The following is a 19,245-nucleotide window of genomic DNA, read 5'->3' as shown; positions in this document are numbered from 1 at the left end:
CCCAGGGAGAGCCTGCAGCTCACCTACCCAGTGCCCTATACCCTACCCGTCCTCTACCAGCTTCCTCTTGACCCGGGCCCTACTCGGGGGCTCCCCTGGTGAACACCAGGACTTGAGTGGAAGATGGACGCCTCCTGTTTGTCATCCATGGTTTGCCTCCTTCCCTAAGGCCCTACAGTGATCACAGCTGGGGCTTTATTTTTTCCAAGAAGAAGGACATCTTTTGACATTCAGGGTGCTGAGCAGCTTTAGCCGTGGGTGCCATTGGACTGGAGAAGGAGGACAGGTGGGAAGGTATACCAGGCACCCAGCAGTGTCTCTGCCAGGTTGCAGGGGACATGGTGGCTGCATAATCGTGTCCACATTGAGGGAGTTCCCATGGAGGGCGAGCTATAAAATGCCCCTAGGAACTTGCTTCGCATCCATCTTTCTCAGCAACCAGCCACGGCTGTGGGGCTGTGTGTGACCTGGCCCTTGCTGTCAGCTTCTTTTCCTTTTGTCTTATATTAAATATAAGTACTTATTTTCTGGTGGGGTTTTTGTTTTGTTTTTTAATTTTCAGGCATAATTTACAAACAGATTCACCCTTTTGAGTCTAGTTCCATGATTTTTGATAAACCTTTATGGTTGTGTGATCACTACTCAATCACCCTGGAAGTCCCCAGGCCCTGGCAAGCAGCCACAGGTGTGATCAGAGCCCTGTCCCTGCAGTCCCCAGCATCCACTGTGGGTTTCACTTGCCTGATGTCCCCTCTTAAGCCCCACCTATCCTGGTCCCTGACCTCAGGGTCCCATTCTTGCCACTCAGAAGCCTCCCAAGGACACCCCAGTTAACTCATACACCCACTTCTCCCACTCTGGCTCTGCAAGAAGCCTCCCAGCAGCAACTCCCGTCCTGCCTCCTCATCCCAACACCGGGCTCTTCAAACCCGCCTCGCCGCCCTCTAGACTAAACACCATGTAGACCGGATGTGTGTGTTTTATTAATCACTAGAACCCCTAGAACAAGGAAGGTGTCCTACAAAATGTGCAGCACTCATGAAAGAAACCCCTAGGAGAGAACAAAGGGTTCCCCAGCCTCCTGCTCCCCTCTGGCCTCAGCTGTGTAGGGAAGATGGCAGCCGCCAGGCTCCAGCTGGCCCAGAGGAGAGGCCCCAGGGGCAGGGCAGGACAGGGCTTGCTCTTTTGGCCCCAGGATCTTTGATAGAACAGGCAGTGGCTGTACGCTGGCCCCACTAGCACTCATGCAGGCCCCAAGATGGAAACCTGGGAGTCCCTCGTTCCCTTGAGTCCCCTTTCTCAACCATGTGGCTAACCACCCTCAGGCTGGCTGCCCAGAGCTCCCTCCCACCAAGCCCCAGCCCAGCACAACCCTTTTCACCACCCACGACCTCTACAAGCCCTTCCCTGCCCTTCACCTGCCTCCAGCCCAGCTCAACCATATTCTCTGCCTACTGGAGGAAACCTAAACCCCTGCTGGATCAAGAAGACCCCTGGGTGGAGGAGGGGCCGTAAGGCCTCCCTCACTCCACTGCTCCCAGACTTGCTCACCAAGCCGTTTGTACTTGTAGGCTGGGTGCTCTTTAAGTGTGCAAAGGCGTGAGGACCAAGGGCCCACAGGGCTTTGCTGAGGGTGGCTGCCCCACCCTGTTCCAGTTTCCCCCCAAGCACCTTTTAAGACACATCTTCCTGTGCATACTGTAGTCCACACAGAAGGACACGCGGCAATGGCTTCCCGCTGCTTTGCTCACTGATGGAGCCATGCCTGGCACCTGGTACGTCTAAGTGCTGCCCGATGCGCTTCATCCCTCCCTGGGCTCCCACGGCCCCTTCCCTTCCCTCTAGACAGCCCAACGTTCCCCTGCTCTGGGAAGCCGGCCTGACCCTCCTGCTAGGAGGAATCAAAACTTCTCAGACACCTCTACCTCACTCAGGGCCTGCTGCTCGGGCAGGCAGTGCGGAGCTGGAGGGCAGGGACCGAGTCATTTCTCCGAGTGGACATGGTTTACACTACAGATGGGCCAATATATGATTGAGAGTGAATTTAAAACAAGTGACCCAGGGCAGGTCCTTTTGCCCCCAGTAACAGTTTTCCCACCCGGATAAGCCCTTGGGCCCGCCAGCCAGCTCTCGAGCTGTGACTTGGAGCTGCACTGCACAGCTCACACTGATTCGATGTTAAGTCACTAGTAAGAGACGTGGAGACCGAGACTGAAACGCACTTCTTCCACCTCTTGCACCGTCGGGGCAAGAAGATGCCAGCCCAGAAGGGCACAGCAGGCTTTTGGGCTCCCCAGGATTGAGCTGAGATTGGGTTCAGGCCGGGGCGGGGTCTGGGCGGGTCCGGGGCGGGGCCTAGGCCTCGGCGGGGCGGGGTCGACGCGCGTCCCGGGCCGGGTGGCGGAGGCAGAGGCGGCTGCTGCGCGCCGGCTGCACTCCGGCCGAGCCATGCCGGCGGCGCGCGTGGAGTACATCGCGCCCTGGTGGGTCGTGTGGCTGCACAGCGTCCCGCGCTTCGGTCTGCGCCTACAACCGGTGGACAGCACCTTCAGCCCGCGCGATGAGAGTTACCAGGAGGTGAGCGCGCGCCAGACCTGAGCCACCGCGGACCCCCGGAGCCGGCCCGCGCGCGCTCAAGTCCCCGCACCACCCGGCTCCTCTCCGCAGCCCGCGCTCTCCACCGCCTCCCAGACCCCTTCCTCCGCCGCAGCCCCTTCCTTCTCCCCTCGCTCCCCTTCTCCTCCAGGACCCTTGACCCTGCGGCCTCCTCTGGCTGGGACCCTCGGGGTTCAGGGAAAGCGGCGAGATCGGAGTTAAGCCGGAGCGGGGAGGGGAGGACGGGCGCGGAGACTGCCTGCGGGAGGCGGGCGCTGGGCGCCGAGGGGCCGGGCAGCTCGGGTGGGGGCTGGGGCGTTCGTGACCCGGCAGCTCTGGCTCGGGAGGGGCGGGGATGTCGCGCGGCGCCCCGAAGTTCCCCTTGTGAGGTTCCGAGACCGGACGCTGCCTTCCCCAGGATAGCCTGGGGGAAGTTTGGGCAGAAACTGAGTTGAGGCTCCGGAGTCCGCAGCGCCCCTCCTCCCCAGCCCCTGCCTGCCGGGACCTCTGCCTGGGCCCCTTCTGCCAGGCTGCAGGGCTGGGGGAGGCGGCGTGGTGACCTCCCTCTCGCGCGCAGGAGCCCACGGGCGCTTGTGTTTGTTTCTGGGAGGAAGGTCGCCCCGGATCAGCCCCACCGCGCACCATCGTCCCCTTGTGTTGACAGCCAACCCCCTCCCTTTGTCCTCGCCTGCGCTGCCCCATCCCTGGCGCGTCCCCTCCACCCGCATGTCTTCCAGGCTCTGAAATTCTGGGGTCTCCTGCTCCTGGCCCGCCACTCCCCTGTCCTGGCACTTCTGCCTTTTCCTGCTCTGCCCACCCTTCCCCCTGACCTTTCTGCACCCCACAGACAGAGCCCGGGCTGCCCGGACCCTTGTCCCGGCTCTGTCTCAGGTGCGGCTCCGTCTCAGGTGCGCTCAAGTCCAGCCCGCCCTGTGGCCCTGCTGACTCAGTCCCTTGGTTGGGTAGAGATTCCGGGCCGGGCAGTGAGTGGGGAAGAGGCGTTAGTCCAGTGCTCTGGCAGGTGGGAGGACTTTGACCCCTGGGTCTCGCCTGGGGTGTCTTGGATGATTCCCCAACCCCTCCCTCCATGCTGTGTGGGGCCTTTCTGGAGGCTGTCCCCTGAGGCCCCGGCTGCTCCTCCCCTTCCAGGGCTGCCTCCTTAGGGCCCAGGGGATCCTGAAGCCTAGGAAGGACAGTGACCAGGAGTCTAATAATAACCCCTAGTGGCCTGGCTGCCTTCGGGCCCAGGCAGTTGGTGCCAGTCCTTCTGGAGGAGGGGAGAGTCCACCTTCCTGCCATGGGGGGACAGGAGGCAGTTCAGGGGGCGTGCCTGCCCCTGCTCTCCCGGAGCCCTGCCAGGGGAAGGGCCTGGACCCTGCCTGGACTAGCTCGGGGCTCCCCGACTCCCACCAGGGCGTCAGGAAGCGGATAGGATTTCAGGAACAGCTGTGTTGTTAGGGGGCGCCCCAGATCCTGTTCCCAGTCCCCATCATGTTTTTCTCTCCATTGGAGGAACTCTAAGCCCCCAGCTGGATCAAGAAGACCCCTGGGTGGAGGAGGGGTGGCGAGGCCCCCTCTGGCCGCTCCCCAGACAGCAGCACCTGTCTTGCCAGCAGCTGGGCCCAAGGGCCTGTGCCTGCCCCACCCGCCCTCGGTCCCATGGACGGTGGGTAGCTGAGCTGGAGGGACCCTTTATGGTCCCTGCCCCTGTCTACGCCCAGCGTCCTGCCCCAGACACCCTTTGTGCTGGGCTCCAGAGGCACCCCTTCCGTGGCCACTGCTCCTCCTATTTTGTAAGTTCCCCTGTTTTCTGACCACTGGTCTTTCCTTTTCTCCTGAGCATCAGAGGCAGCTGGTCAGTTCACAGCATGAATTGGGTGGCTTCCGCAGTAGGTCATCTCAGTCCTCGACAAACTTGACTGGGCCACCTGCTCTGCCAAGCCTGGGTGACTGATATCCAGGGCAGCCAGAGTAACTCTGGAGCAGTTGCTGAGGGCTCTCTGGGGCGGGCCTTTACAGCGGCAGCAGCCAAGTAGTTTGGCTCTCCCTCTGGGGGTGTTGGACTCCACTTCTCTCACTGTGTGATGCTGGGCAGGTGTCTTACCCTCTCTGAGACTTTCCTCCCTCGTCTGCAAGTGCTCCTGGAAAGTAATGATCATGTAATAGGATGGACGGTCCCAGCACATAGCATGACCCAGAGGTAGACGTCACCAGATGATGGGCCTCGGTGTTGCAGCTGTCCAGCCACAGCACCTACAGGAGAGCGACCCTGCACTCCTGGAAGCACAACGCACACAGGGCTTGAGCTCATGCCGCAGACGTCCAGGCCTGAGGGTCCCTGTGGCTGCATTAAGAACTGGGCGAAGTGGGCGTGGGCAGGTGAGGGTCTCCAGGGAGGCTCCCAGGCGGAGGGGCCTTAGGAGAGCAGGTCCCCTGGAAGATCCTGAGCGAGCTCCGGGCACCAGGCTCTGAGGAAGGAGGGGCTCCTGTTCGGTTTGGGGGGAGTGGCAGGAACCCCCAGTTCCCCAGGTGGTTGCCCCTCCCCCCTCGCCTGGGTGAACTTGAATCTGGGTCTTGGGGAAGGGAAGGCTACTGGGCTGGTCCACCATGGGGAGGTTGCCCAGCAACGGTGGGGAGAGCCCTCCTGGCCCGGGGCCAGCCCAGACGGAACCTTTGACAGGTGAGAAGGACTGACAGGTGAGAAGGACTGACAGGTGAGGAGGACTGACAGGTGAGGAGGACTGACAGGTGAGGAGGACTGACAGGTGAGAAGGACTGACAGGTGAGAAGGACTGACAGGTGAGGAGGTCTGACAGGTGAGAAGGACTGACAGGTGAGAAGGACTGACAGGTGAGGAGGTCTGACAGGTGAGGAGGACTGACAGGTGAGGAGGACTGACAGGTGAGAAGGACTGACAGGTGAGAAGGACTGACAGGTGAGGAGGTCTGACAGGTGAGGAGGTCTGACAGGTGAGGAGGACTGACGTGGAGACGTCCCCCGAGAGCCAGTGAGAGCCCAAGAGTCAGCACCTGTCCACGACCCTGCTCGGGAAGGAGGGGACCACAGGAAGGGCACCTAGCACTCACTCAGTGCGTGAGCCACGTCAGTGTCCCGGTCACCATCCACGCCCCACTGGGGGACAGACTCAGGCTGGTGTCCCCGCCCAGGTGCAGCGCAGGGCAGGCCACCTTCTCCCCACTGAGTCCCAAGGGCCAGTCCAGGTCCCTAGGCCTGGGGAGGCCGGGGTGGGCCAGTCTGGAGAAGTCCAGGAGCCAGGGCCGGCGGCGGCTGAGGTGGGAAGAGGAAGGCCCATTCATCCTGAGCACTGAGTCACTGTCATGAGACAGTCACGCCCCCGAGCCCCAGGGGTGGCCTTCCCGTGGGCCTCGGGCTCCCTCTGGGTGCTGCTGATGCCCCTGGACTCCCCCCAGGCGAGTCACCTCCCCGGCCGTCTCCTGGGGGCCCCCAAAGTGTCCTGCCACCCAGCTTGGGCCCTGCCCTGAGCTGCCCACTCTGGTTTTCTCGTTACAGAGGGACAAACCAGAGATAATTGAAGTGCCTTTGATGTGGGGGAGGCCTGAGCGCTCTGTGGGGGCCGTGGGCCTGGCGCTGGGGGCCACGGGTGGTGTGGGGACTCTCCTCCTTAGCCCTGTCCCACAGAGCAGGAGGGCCTGGGCCGGCCACAGGGCTCCTCCACCCCCTCCCCTGCCCCTCCCCCCACCCTGAGCACTTGGGGACTGGAGTGTTAATTAGGAGCAGAGAAATAATTGCCCATTAGAGCAGCAGGTGACACCAACGGGCTCACGCCTCCTCCGGCCACCACCTCCCTCCTCTTGCCCTTCCACCTATTGCTCCCTCCCTGCCTCTGCCCCGCCCACTGACCCCCAGCTTCCTGCTCCAGGTCTCGGCCTCCAGCACCCTGGGGGGCTGCGGGTGCACCGCCTACAGGAGCCCTGAGAGCGTTCCCAGGCTTCGCTGCCCTTCCCTGGCTGGACGCATTGTCAGGACCCTAATTGAGGCCAGCTGCTGGCTGGAAAGGCCCGGGCTGCTGGAGGTCTGGGCTCCCAGGGGCTCAGGCCAGGGAGGCTTGGGGGAGGCCGAACAGGCCAGCCAAGCGCGGGGGCTCTGCCGGTGGGTTTGGAGGAATTGAAGCAGCATCAACCCATACGTCATCTCCACGGCTTCATGGAGGGGGTGCTTCCTTGCACAGTGGGGACACGTGGTCAGCTCAGCAGTGGGACTGTTCAGGAGGCAGCGGGCAGTGGGGCGCATTAGCTGGGTGCATGGGAGGCCTGCCCGGGGGCTGGTGACCTTTTTTTTTTTAAAAAAAAAATTATTAGGAATAATTAGGAAGCCAGGCATGGTGCACACGCCTGTAATCCCAGTAGCTTGGGAGGCTGAGGCAGAAGGATCACAAGTTCAAGGCCAGCCTCAGCAACTTAGTGAGGCCCTAAGCAACTGAGCAAGACCCTGTCTCCAAATAAAAGATAAAAGGGCTGGAGATGTGGCTCAGTGGCTCGGCACCCCTGGGTTCAATCTCTGGTGCCAAGAAAAGAAAATAAAAAGAAATGACTTACGGGAATATGGACAATGAAATGTGCAGCTCAGTGGATTTATTGGTTTTGTACAATACCATCCTGGTCAAAGTGTGCTCTTGACCCTCCTACAGTCGCTACTGTTCACACCTCTGCTGCTGCCAGTGAGCATCTGACCTTGTACTTCATATAAACTGAACATACAGCCTGTGGCTGGTTTGTTGCCCTCCCATACATTCCTCTGTGGCATCCATCCACCTTGTGTGTAGCTCCTGTTTCCTTTTCATAGCTGCGTACTAGTCCATCTTGTGGCTGTAGCACATGGGCACTATCTTACTGGTAGACATCGAGGTGGTCTCTCTGTATTAAGCTTCGGTGAACTTTGGTGTGTGGATCTTGTGGGGGCCATGAGCCCTCCCTTCTGTGAAGTAGAATTGCCTTGGCCTGGGGCTCCAGGGCCTTCCACAGGGGAGTGGACTGGACACTGGAAAACAGGTGATTTCCCACTGTCTGGGAGGAACCTCCTGGGGTCAGTGCTGGGGACAGTTGTGCTAATGAGTGGCCCCCCACACACTTTCTCCCCCGAGGGTTGTGGGGTGGGGGTGGGGCTGATGTGCTCCAGCACTGGTCCTGGCCTCCCAGCTGCCCGCAGGAGGGAAGCCAGGGAGTCCCCGTGCTCCCCTTGTCCCTGGGACCAAGAAGCCTGTCCCTGCAGGGAGCTGAGTCCTGCAGGGCGGAGCAGCTGGGCAGGCCCAGGGAAGGGCCGGGGGCCACTGCAGGGGCCCCCCACTGCTGCGCTCTGCCCAACCTGGAAGTGGCCACAGACCTCGGGCTGCAGCCGCGAGAGCCGCTCTGTGCGTCAGGACCCAGCCTGTGTGTGCCCCGGAGCCCGGCTTGGCCCCCAGACCCCCGGCTCCTGCGCTCTCCCTGCTGATGGCCACCACCACACCCGGGGGCTCTGGCCCAGGCTGTCCCTGACGGGCAGGCTGGACACCGGGGAATCCGGACAGGGACAGCACCCGGGGGCACCTGGGAAGTGGGACAGGCTGTCAGCTCAGGAGCGGACTTAGAGCCAGGTCCAGCGCTGGATGGCGGTCACCAATCCCGGGGCCATCTGGTGTCCATCTGGCTGAATCGAGAGATTGGAGGACGTGGCGGGGGGCTCCCGGGCATCCTGACAGACGGGCTCCCTCTGCAGGACCCTGTGGCGCTAGGTGGCCTGGGAAGGGACCCTGACCTCTTTGGGACTGTGCTCTTGCTGCTTCTGCTGGCCCCTGGGTCAACTGTCCCCTGTGGGGCTCAGTGAAAGGGGCACCACGGGGCGGGGAGGGTGTCCTGTCCCCACGCCCAGCCCCGAGCCGTCTCCTCGTGGCTCTGGATGGGCAGCACCTGGAGTGGCGCACGGGGCTCTGCGGGAGCGTGGCCGGCACAATGGGCCCTTTGCCGGCAGCAAATGTGCCAGCGTCCCTTCCAGGCCCCGCCTCAGGTCCCACTTGGTCCCCAGGCATCCTGCCCAAGCTGTCCCCTCCCAGAGGCCTGTGGGAGCTTTGGTCCGAGGGACACCCTGCCCTGGTCAGCCTCCCATGGCAGCCCGCTCGCGGCCCACACCAGGCACCTGGGCTCTGCTCCCTCGCAGGCCCACTGAGCCCCCCAGCTCCTTCTCCCCGGCCTCCACCTGGGCCTGGTGCGGGGCTCTCTGCCTACAGAGGAGAGAGCAGGGTGGGGGACAGACGCACAGCTGCACCCCTGCTCCCCGCTGGGCATTCGAGGCGGGGCAGGGCACAGCTGACCCCTCCCTCCCTTGCAGTCGCTGCTGTTCCTGGGGCTGCTGGCGGCCATCTGCCTGGGCCTGAACCTGGCCTTCCTGGCGGCCTACCTGGTGTGCGCCTGCTGCTGCCGGCCGGACCCCGTGGTGCAGACCAAGCAGCGCGGCTCCTGCTGCGTCACCTGGACGGCGGTGGTGGCCGGCCTCGTGTGCTGGTGAGTGTCCCCTTGCCCTGAGTGACCCTCAGCTGTCCGGCCACCTTCTCCTGACCAAGCTCCTGCTACCTGAGGGAACAAGCTTGTCCCTAAATGAACACTGTCCATTTTCTGGCCAAGCGTTGGCCATCGGGTGCCCGGGGTGGTGACGGGGCTCCGATTCTCCTGCCCTAGTGCAGGGCTGCCCCTGAGTGGACCAGGTGGCACTCCCAGACAGGGGCCTCTGCTCTCTGCAGCCCTGTCCCCTCCCACCTGCCGCAGGTCAGGAGAGCCTGGCTCCGGCCCCAGGATCGATAGCTTTCAGTGCCGTGGGCCCTGGGGGAGGGGAGCGCTCTGGCCGCCCGGGCAGCGTCCACACACTGGCGTTCCGGGAGGGGTGGGTTCTTCTGTTTTTGTGTCTATAGTGGCTTTGCCAAAAGCCTAGTGTCCCCAGCCCCAGGTGCTCGTGGGGGGTGGGGACCCTCTGGGGTGGGGTCCCTCACGGCTCCACGGCAGGGCTGGCGCCTGGGAGCAGGGACACCTGGGTTCCAATGTCCAGGTTGCGTTGGAACACATTCTTACCCCAGAGCCCAGAGAGGTAGCCCCCGGGGCGGGAGCATGCGGAAGGGACCCGGCGGCTGGGGCTTAAGTGTCAATTTTTTTTTTCTTTCTTTTTGTCCTGGGAGTTTAACCCAGGGGCACTTCACCTCTGAGCACCCCCGACCTTCTTATTTTTTATTAGGAGACGGGGTCTGGTTAAGTTGTTTAGGGCCTCGCCAAGTTGCTGAGGCTGGCCTTGAACTTGTGATCCTCCTGCCTCAGCCTCCCAGGTTGCTGGGATGACGGGTGTGCACCGCGGTTCCCAGCTTAAATGAAACTTGAAGTGTCCCAGCCCAGGTTGGGAGTTCAAAGACCAGTGTCACCTCCCATCAAGAGGGAGAGCTCCTGAGAGGAGACTGGAAGTTCAGATCCTCCTGCTGAGAGCGTGCAGGGGTGGCCAGGGGAGCCGGGACCAGCAGTGCTCTGGATCCTTGTTCCCGGGAACTCGGATTTAAATAAGTAAATAAGTAAACAACCCTGTCCTCCCAGAGTTCTGACGGGGTGTGTCTGTAAACCTAAAGACGCATTGCACACACCTACCCTGCCCACAGCCTGGCCCTCCCGCCCTCCTGGACCAGGCTGGGACAGTGCATTCGCCCCTCGAGGGCAGAGTCCCCGACACAAAGCCCGTTTCACAGTCAGCGCTGCCGCACTGGAGGTGACCGAGTGGCCGTCGGGGTAGGCCTTCGGGTCAGCAGGTGGAAAGTCTGCAGAAGGGGACCGTGTACTTTAGAACAGTCCAGGTGGCTCCGGGGACGGCCACGTCCAACAAGCAGTAGTTGCCTGTGGTTGAAGGAAAACCCAAAGCAGAAGGCGAGTCTGTGGCGGGATTCGTTCACGGCCCTCTTCACATTCATCCCAGGCAGGAGGGGACCTGGGACACAAAAACCAGGCACAGATGTGCCTTCTGATCCTGTGGCTCTGGGTCTATTCAGGGGACACAGAGTCATGCACTTGTCAGATGTGAATAATGACAACTAAAGAGAGTCCTCTGAAGGAAAGGAGCTGGGTGGCCTCTGGAGTTAGGTGGCCCCGGGTAACGTGGGATGAGGGAGGAGGCACTAACTAGGCAAAGGTGGGGCAGGAGGAGCAGATACTTCCAAGCAGAAGGGAGTGGAACACGTGCAAAGGCCCTGTGGCCGGGGCGCAGGGGGCTGACAGTGGCCGGGGCGCAGGGGGCTGAGAGTGGCCGCTGTGGCTGGAGCAGAGAGCCGGTGAGGCCTGAGGGGTGAGCAGGAAGCAGCCATGGAGGGTGGGGGGGGACGCAGTGTGCTGATGGGAGAAGACACCAGGCCAGACAGGACCCGAGCCAAGCAGCAGCTTGCAGGCTGCTTTAGGGATCTGTGTCTTATTTTTAGAAGAGTGGGGTTCACAGAGAGGTAGGTGACCCCATAAGCCAGGTTTAAGCAGAAGCCAGACCCCCCTGGAGCATTTAGGACAGAGGGGCTCGAGTGTGAAGAAGTGTGGGTGCAGGCGGTGGTGGGCAGCGTGGCCGATGGGCACCTGGGGCACGAGGAGAGGGGACGGCCCTGTTGGCGGGTGGGTGGGAGGTGAGCTGGAAGGAGCTGCTGGCGGTGGCCCCGGGCTCTGGCGCAAGCACCTGGTCCCAGAGGAGGGAGGGGCTCGCTGCCCAGGGTCCTGTGAGGCGTCCAGGGAGCAGCTGAGGACGCTGGTGGGGCACAGTGTAGGAGGGAGACTCGAGGGTCACCAGGGAGGCCCATGCCGTGGCCTGGCACATGGGACAAGGAGCCTGGCAGAGACTGGAAGAGGACTGGGGGCAGAGAGCAGCTGGCCAAGGAGACAGGAAGGCGTGGCCAAGAAGGGCGAAGGCCACGGGCAGAGGCCGCTGGCCACGCGTATCCGGAGGGGCTGGGGTTGGAAGGTGCCCTTGGGTCGTGGGTGGGGGACATCAGTAGCCTTCACTGCAGGGAGCGGCCAACAGGGGAGGGGCGCTGAGGGAGCCCAGGTGTCAGGGGACACACCCAACCCTGCCCCCCAGGACCCAGGGAGAGGGGTGGACCCAGGGAGAGGGGTGCCGTCCCTGGAGGAGCACGGGCCAGGGTCCTGGAAAGCGCAGGGCGGGGACTTGGGATCTGGGCAGGAGGGTGGCGTGGCACACCCAGGGGGAGGCAGGGCCGGCAAACCCTTGATTCTGTCTCTTCTGTCCAGCAGATGGCTGCCCACAGCCCAGGCAGGACCTGTGACACCAGGGACCCTCCTTAGGGCAGGCTGGGGAGGCGAGGTGGGGGGTCAGGGAGGGTGGGCCTGGCTTCCATCCGAGGGTGCCCCAAACGCCAGGGCTCCCCCTGTCCACCAGGCAGCTCCCAGCCAGGCCTGGGCCACCTGTGACAAAGCCACCGACTAGGAGAAGGGCAGACCGCCGGGTGCCACCAGGCCCAAACAGGAGGGGGACCGAGCATCGGCTCAGGGTCCTCAGAAAACACCAGGCTGTGGCCGAGACTGGAGGAGAGGACTGTCCAGGGAAGGAGCGGTCCTTCGGCACCTTGCTCACTTCGGGGCTGGGGTGGAGGCCGCCTTAGAGAGCCCAGACCCCCACCCACCAAACCAAGAGACCCCCACCCCACCAAACCGAGAGCCGGTCACCAGGGAAGACGGTTGCAGGGCCACGCGTTCACCGTCTGCAGAGTTCAGCTCCTTGACACTGAGGAGAGATGGAGGGCACCAGGTGCCAGGGACTCGCGCCTTGTTACTCGGTGGAATTTACACCGTGGACCACGGACTGTGTGTGTGGGAGAGGGAGGGGGAGGGAGAGAGAGGAGGAGAGGACAGGTGAACGCAGGACCCTCCTCCTAAAACATGGGGTCTCCAGGCCAACAGATCAGGGGGGGCAGCTTGTCCGCACCTTGAAAGCCTTCCAGGTGGGTCCGTACCTCTGCCCGTGGCCACATCCTGTGGGCCATTGGCCTCCCTCTCCCCACAAACGAGTGTTCTGGCTGGACGCGGGAAGCCGCTGGTCAGTCTCACTACAACCCCGGGAGGCGGGGACCAGAGGGAACGTGATGGATGCAGGCTCGGGTCTGAAATGGTGTGCTCAGGCCGGAAGCCTGGACCCACACCCGCCAGAAGGGATCCCACAGAGGGATTCAGGTTCTGCTTCCGGTTAAGACTCAATAAACCTCCACACGGCACTTTGGAGGGAGGAGAGACGGGGCTTGAGGGCAGCTGGGCCAAGAGACGCAGCCTCTGCGCTAGACCTCAAGGTCAGTGGGGGGGGGGGCAGAGCATTAGCCCCCGAGCTTGGAGCTGGGCGGGCAGCTCCATGTTCCAGAGTGACGCTGACCAGGTAGACAGTGGCACCGTGGGGACGGTGGTGACAGGGACCAGGGCCTGCAGACCTACCCAGGAAGGGTACCTGTGTGACCTGAGGAGCGGGAGACGGCAGGAGGCACCTGGAGGTCAGGGCAGTGTGGGAAGAACGGAGGCACCTCCTGGGCCGCCCTGAGAGCAAGCCAGGACCCAGGGGCGGGGACCAAGGAAAACAGGTTTACAAGCTGGAACTGCAGAGGGGACAGCCGCCTCCTGGCTCTGCGGGGACACCAGAGGAAAGGGTCCAGAATGCGAGGGCGCCCTGATTCCTGAAGGTGTATGGAGGGCGGGGGCTCAGCCCTGGGCATGTGCTCTCCCTGGGCTTCTGCGGCCCCCCAAGGCCGGCTGTGCAGAGTCCCCTGGGGAGATGTGAAGGTGCGGTGCCCACGCCCAGCCCAGCCCCGCGGCAGTGGGGTCCCCAGGCTGGCCCCTGGTCTCCCACCTCCCAGGGTCAAACAGAAAGTGCTACGGAGCCGGCTGGGTCCTGCTCGGTGGCTTGGGGGACCCTTCACCCCCAGACGTCGTCCCACACTCCAGCCCCCAGGAAAGAGCTCCTCACCCCGCGGTCGTCAATGCCACGGTCCTCAGTTCCGTGCCCAGCCCAGACGCCCTGCAGTCGCTGAGCAGATGGGGGGGGGGACTGGCCTGGGTGGTGGAATATTACTCAGCTCAGGTCACAGGGGACACGGAGGAGCCTCCCAGGCCCCTTACTGAGGGCGAGAAGCCCATCTGCCAAGGCTGGGTACCGTGGGATTCCCACTGTGTGATACTCTGGAAAAGGCTCAGCCGTGAAGACGGCAAGGAGATGGGGAGCGACGGCGGATTGAACATCAGGGCCCAGGGGCGTTAGGGCCCTGGAACTCGCCTGCAGGACACGACGGGGTGACGGCAGATACGCGTCTGGTAGATAGAGTCTGGTAGATACGCGTCGCTGACTTTTGTCCAAACCTGCAGAACTGGCAAGACCCCCAGTGAGCCCCCTCCCTGTGGGCTCTGGTGGCCCTGCTGCACCCGCTGCTCTGCAGCCGTAGGAATGCGCAGGTTGGTGTCCAATGTCTGTGTCGGAGGTGGCCACACACAGGGACAGGACTGTGGCACACTGCTTGCTGTTCCGCTTGGCGGTGAACCTAAAAATGCTCTAAAACTCGTGTTGGTTTGGTTTGGTTTGGTTTAAGGTGGATCCAGACGTCCCCTCTGGGTGTCACCTCCAACCTTCGGTCTGGGTGTCACCACTAACCTTGGGTCTCCTTGGCAGTGCTGCGGTGGGTGCAGGTTTCTATGGGAACAGCGAGACTCACGACGGGGCGCACCAGCTCATCTACTCCTTGGAGAACGCCAACCACACCTTCTCTGGGATCGACGAACTGGTAAGGCCCGCGGGCAGTGGTCCCCGCACGGACACACCGATGGGTCAGTGTGGCCAGGACAGGCGTGCTGGGCAGCCCGCTGCACGCGGTGGGCCTGGGCAGGGACCCAGGGCAGGCCTCCCCTCTGGGCCTTGCCTGTGGCGAATGAGCAATGGTTGTTTCCCAGACCAGGGGGACTTCGGGGCGGCTGGGGGTCAGATCCCATTCATATTCAGGAGCTGGACGCTTTCCCATTTGCTGGTCACCTTTCCCCCTGGGACTTGGGAAGTCAGCCCCTGCGTTTTTTAATGTTCTCTTTAAGGGCTGCACACGGTGTCCTGGGGGGTCCAGGAGATGTCAAGGGGGAAAACCTAGACACAGAGAAGGGCCTGTGATCCCAGCGGCTCAGGAGGCCGAGGCAGGAGGATAGCGGGTTCAGAGCCAGCCTCAGCAACTCAGTGAGGCCCTAGGCAACCTGTCGAGACCCTGTCTCACAATAAAAAATTACAAGGACTGGGGATGTGGTTCAGAGGTTGAATGCCCCTGGGTTCGATCCCTGGTGTCAAAAATAAATAAATAAATAAATTGAAGGAAAGGAGGGAGGGAGGGCTGGGGTACAGTTCAGGGGCAGGGCACCTCTCTGCAGGTGTGAGGCCCGGGGTTCCATCCCCAGTACCCCAGGGAGGGGGGAGATTCCACCTAAAACCCTGTAGCACGTCCTCAGGGCTCTGGCTTCCCCTGTGGCCTGTCTGGGGCTCCCGTCTGAAGGACTTGGCTGGGCTGGCCAGAGAAGCTGGATTTGGGGGGAAGGGAGGGGCTTCTCCTCTGAGCCCCAGATACTGAGGGCGAGGGATTGGGGTCCTCCATGACCCCGTGTGCCTGTCCCTTGCCCTGTGCGTGCCGGGTCTTCTCTGCTGGTTTCCGGCCCATCCTGGGGCAGCCCCGGGTGCTGGCCGAGAACCAGGCACTGGTACGAAGGCAGAGGGACGCCTTCACGGAAACCAGTCTGCGGGCATCTGCCCGTTCCTGATCCTGTCTGGGTCAGGTCCCCAGCAAAGGGGTGACAGCCACAAAGTGCCCATCCGTGTCAAGCAGCCTCAACCACGGAGCCCAGCGCTAACTGGAGAATCGGTCACTGCCCAGCATCCGGGGAAGAGGGCTGACCTCGTTAGCCCCTCGGCCTGCTCCCTTAAGCTCCTCTAAGGCTGTAATCCCAGCCATCCCAGGGCCAGGCTCACCTTAAAGAGACAGCAGCCACTGCTCATGCCCAGGACAGGCGGGGGCGGGGGGGCAGCCTCTGGCCGCCAGGAGGACCCTTCCCAGGCTCCCCGTCCTCCCCTCGTGTCCCCTAGACTGGTTTCTGGGAGACAGCTGACACCCTGGTGTCTGGGTGCTGGGCTGCGGCTGGGGTGGAGGAGCTGAGGGTCAGCTGCTTGGGACTGGGCGCCGCCTGGTCAGCACCGAGAGGCCTGGTGGGAAGGAGGTCTCATGGTGGCTGCCCTCTGCCCAGCTTCCCGTTCTTGGCGTCCTGCTCCGTCCCCTTCCCCACCCCTCAGCGCCAGCACCCCTGGAAGAGGAGCCCAGCCCGGAAATGAGAGCCCTGGCCCAGGAAAGCCCCGTGGCCTTGACCTTCACGGGCTGAACCTCCCTGAGAGGAACACGGAGTCCTCCAGGAGGGACGGGGACGCTCGGGGATATCTGGGCGTGACCCGGGGCCTGAGTCCTGCGTGGCCAGGTCTGGGTCCCCTTCTCAGATCCCCTGTGCCCTCAAGTTGCGCCTCTCGCCCTCCCCACCGTTCCTGAAGACCGGGGACGCGGGCCTGGGCCTGGTCCAGCCAGCGGGGCGCTGCTTCTGACTGGCTTCCCCTGCTCCTGGGGGGGTCCCAGACGGCGGGGGCCTGGGGGAGGCGGCAGATCTTGGAACCCGGGAATCAGAGAAGTGGTGTCGGTGATTAAAGTTGGTGAGGGGGTCTGGTGAACTAGAAAGGCCCTCCCACAGGATCGCTGAGATAAGGAGGGTCCTTATAGTAATGGCGGTAATCACCCTGGAGTAGAAAGGGGCTGGGGGAGGCTGGGGGTGGCAGCGGCAGGGTGGGGAGCTTGAGGGCAGGTTGGGCAACTTGGGCCTGGGCCTTGCTGGAGCCCAACTCAGGCCATCAAGAGGCCTGGTGGGACTGTCCCCAGCAGCCCAGGACGTCCTCTGCTGGAACCCCACCCTGTGGGGCGGGGCTTGGGGCACCTCAGGGGGGCTTGGGGCACCTCGCAGGGGCCCAGGCCAGCTGCCTGCCCCGATGGGGGGCTCAGAAAGGGTGGGAATGCTGGGTGGGCAGGAGCCAAGGGACGTGGACCAGTCCCTGCATCCGGCCACCTGGTGGGGGGAATGATTCCCAGACCTACCCCAGGGCCCAGGCCCAGGCCCAGGCCCTCACCCTCGGGGTTTAGTGGGCTCTAGGGTGAAGCTGGCCCCGCAGCCCGTGCCTCGCAGACTTGTGCTGGCGCTGGTCGGTTCATTTTGTCCTGGGGATGGAACCCCGGGGCACATTACCCCCGAGTTCCATCCCCAGTCCTTCTTCTTTTTTTTTTTTTTTTTTTGAATTTTTTATTTTGAGACAGGGTCTTGCTAAGTTGTTGAGGCTGGCTCCAAATTTGCAATCCCCCTGCCTCGGCCTCCTGAGTTGCTGGGCTTACAGGAGTGCACCACTGCAGAGGTTTCTGTGCCCTGATCCGGTGGCCAGTGTGGCTTCCTCGAATGACCCTGAGGCAGACCGTGGGCAGCCCTGAGGGGACACGCTGGGAGGTGGATGCTCTGGGGGCTGAGAGCGTGTCCCTTCCCAGCAAGGTCTTCCCAGGCTCCTCTTGGCCCTGTTCCCTCCTGCCTCTGGTCTTCATGGTCTGAGATGGACCCCTTCGGCCTCCTCTACCCCTGGCCGGCCACTCCCAGGTAACCTTGCCAAGTTGAGGGGCTTTTCCCTCCCAGAGGTCCTCAAACTTGAACTTGCATCCGAACCCCCAGGAGGGCTTGTCGGGCCGGAGCCCAGCCCTGCGTTGCCGGTTCTGGGAGCCGGAGGCAGGCTGAGGCCTTGCACTTGTTAGGAGCTCCTGGGTGACACTGCTGGCCGGGGACCACGCTTTGAGAACCACTGTCCCAGCCTGTGACACACAGTTCCCACCACTTGTCGCTGGTCCCCAGCCTGCCTAGCAGGGGTGTGGGCTGCCCCTCTGGCTCTCAGAGCTCCGTCTCAGGCGACTCACCTCTGCTTCCCTGGGAGGGGGTGCAGGAACTGGGCTCAGTGGGAGGAAGGCAGGCCCGTAAGTAGGTCAGGGCTGTGATTTCAATTTTATTTTTAATTTTGTTTTGTTTCCTACGGGGAAAACAGCAAGAGGAAGGACAGGCCTGACAGCTGTTCACTGCCTTGTGTGTTTTATTTTCAAAGAGGGGTTTAAGAGGTAGAGGAGTTAGAAATCCAGGGCTGGGAAGAAGGAAAAAAAAGTGGACGTGGGGGCTGGGGCTGTGGTCAGTGGCAGAGCTCGCCTCGCACGTGTGAGGCCCTGGGTTCCATCCTCAGCAGCACATAGAAATAAAAGAAAGATATCGCATCCACCTAAAACTAAAAAATAAGTATTAAAAAAAAAGTGGACTTGGGGAAAAGTTTTCAGGTGATTTTTAACAATACCCCTTTGCTCTCAAGTTTGATATAGTGCGTAGGACTGGGTTTGCTCATCATTTACCATTTAAGGATAGATAGTGTCATTTGTATCCGTGGTCCAAAGCCTCTGTCTCTATCTTGTGAAATTGGGCGGAAGCTCAGCAGGTTGGTGCTCGGTTACTGAACTTGCTTTGATAGGGTTTGGGATTTCCTCCTGTGTGAAGATACAAGCTGCAGGGTCTCTCCAGTGCCCAGTTCTATCTTGGTGTCCCCTGGTCCTTTTACCAGCTCCTAGAATCAGGCACAAGCCAGAAAACTAACGAACAGGACACTGACATTGAGAAAACAGAACAAAATGAAACAAAGAGGGCCTTTCTCTTCTGGAACCCGGAAGTCACAGTGCGGGGCAGATGTAAAAAGCCACAAGGCCAGTAACGTGGACGCTCGTGGCCACACTTTCCCTGGGGAACCTTCCGCCCCTCCTCGGCCTCATTTTTATCTCCCAGGCCTCTGGGAGCCGCGGGCTGCAGGTTGAGGATTAGCACAGCTGCCCGCTGCCCACCCCGCTGCCCACTGCTGCCCGAGACTGTGCTTCTGGGGCTGTTCAGAACAACAAAGCCCTTCCAGCCCAGCTGCTGACTGACACATGGCCTAGAGCAGGCGCCACAGGCACGCACTCAAAGCCACCAGGCTGTGGCCCTGGGCCTGGGCTGCTTAAAAGCACCTTTGCATACAAGCCCAGCTGTGCCCCTTATTTGAAGGACAGTCACAGCGAGGACAGTCACCGCCGTCTCCTCCCATGTCTACCTCTGCACAGACAGATGCTTCCTTGGGGTCCACTCATCTGCAAGCCCTTAGGGCCCTTACTGGCCAGGGACCACACTTTGAGAACCACAGTTCCAGCACCCTCCACCCCTGCCTAGGGCTGGAGCCTGTCCACACACCTGGCAGGACGTCTGTCCAGGAAGGAATAAGCACCCAGAGAAGGCGCCGGTTTCCTCCTGCCGCCTCCTGTCCAGGCCCTTCAGAGGAGGACAGCATCTGTCTTTGTCCTTTCAAAGTCCCATTGTTCTGCCTTTGCCGGGAGCCGGGCCTGCTCCACCACAGAGCCCCCCTCTTGCAGGGCAGTTAGAATCCTGCTGTGGGGAGAAGGTCCAGGTGGCAACATCGAGTGCTTCAGTTTAAACTCTCTGTTTCTGTAAAAGAGAATTCATGATCCCAAGTGTTTTAAGGAAG

General features: G+C 61.9%; 1 protein-coding gene and 1 long non-coding RNA gene across 5 annotated transcripts in view; one reads left to right on the top strand and one right to left on the bottom strand.

The window, feature by feature from the left end:
• The first annotated feature begins 2,378 nt into the window (after positions 1-2,378).
• The window catches only part of Ttyh2 (tweety family member 2), a 33,950-nt gene continuing 17,083 nt past the window's right edge, over positions 2,379-19,245 (top strand). The window contains exons 1-3 of one of the 2 annotated variants that reach the window (XM_078041753.1): positions 2,379-2,577; positions 8,938-9,110; positions 14,272-14,383. In XM_078041753.1, the coding sequence (XP_077897879.1) occupies positions 2,449-2,577; positions 8,938-9,110; positions 14,272-14,383 (414 nt within the window). In that variant the 5' untranslated portion in view covers positions 2,379-2,448. The remainder of the gene's footprint in view (positions 2,578-8,937; positions 9,111-14,271; positions 14,384-19,245) is intronic. The other variant, XM_078041754.1, reaches the window with a different exon arrangement.
• On the bottom strand, positions 7,194-17,668 carry LOC144375985 (uncharacterized). Of its 3 annotated transcripts, XR_013435947.1 has the most exons (8): positions 15,601-15,975; positions 14,254-14,733; positions 13,763-13,972; positions 13,576-13,661; positions 12,553-13,235; positions 12,294-12,429; positions 11,290-11,918; positions 7,194-10,563 (listed from the first exon to the last, which is right to left on the bottom strand). It is a non-coding gene; the product is annotated as an uncharacterized LOC144375985 (long non-coding RNA). The 3 variants fall into 3 exon arrangements; XR_013435946.1 differs by lacking the exon at positions 15,601-15,975 and adding an exon at positions 17,615-17,668 and having other exon boundaries at positions 12,553-13,972; positions 14,254-14,518; XR_013435945.1 differs by having other exon boundaries at positions 12,553-13,972; positions 14,254-14,518.

Source organism: Ictidomys tridecemlineatus, chromosome 3 (genome assembly GCF_052094955.1).
Source record: "Ictidomys tridecemlineatus isolate mIctTri1 chromosome 3, mIctTri1.hap1, whole genome shotgun sequence".
In the NCBI taxonomy this organism is placed as follows: Eukaryota; Metazoa; Chordata; class Mammalia; order Rodentia; family Sciuridae; genus Ictidomys; species Ictidomys tridecemlineatus.
This window is presented reverse-complemented; position numbering and strand designations above follow the sequence as displayed.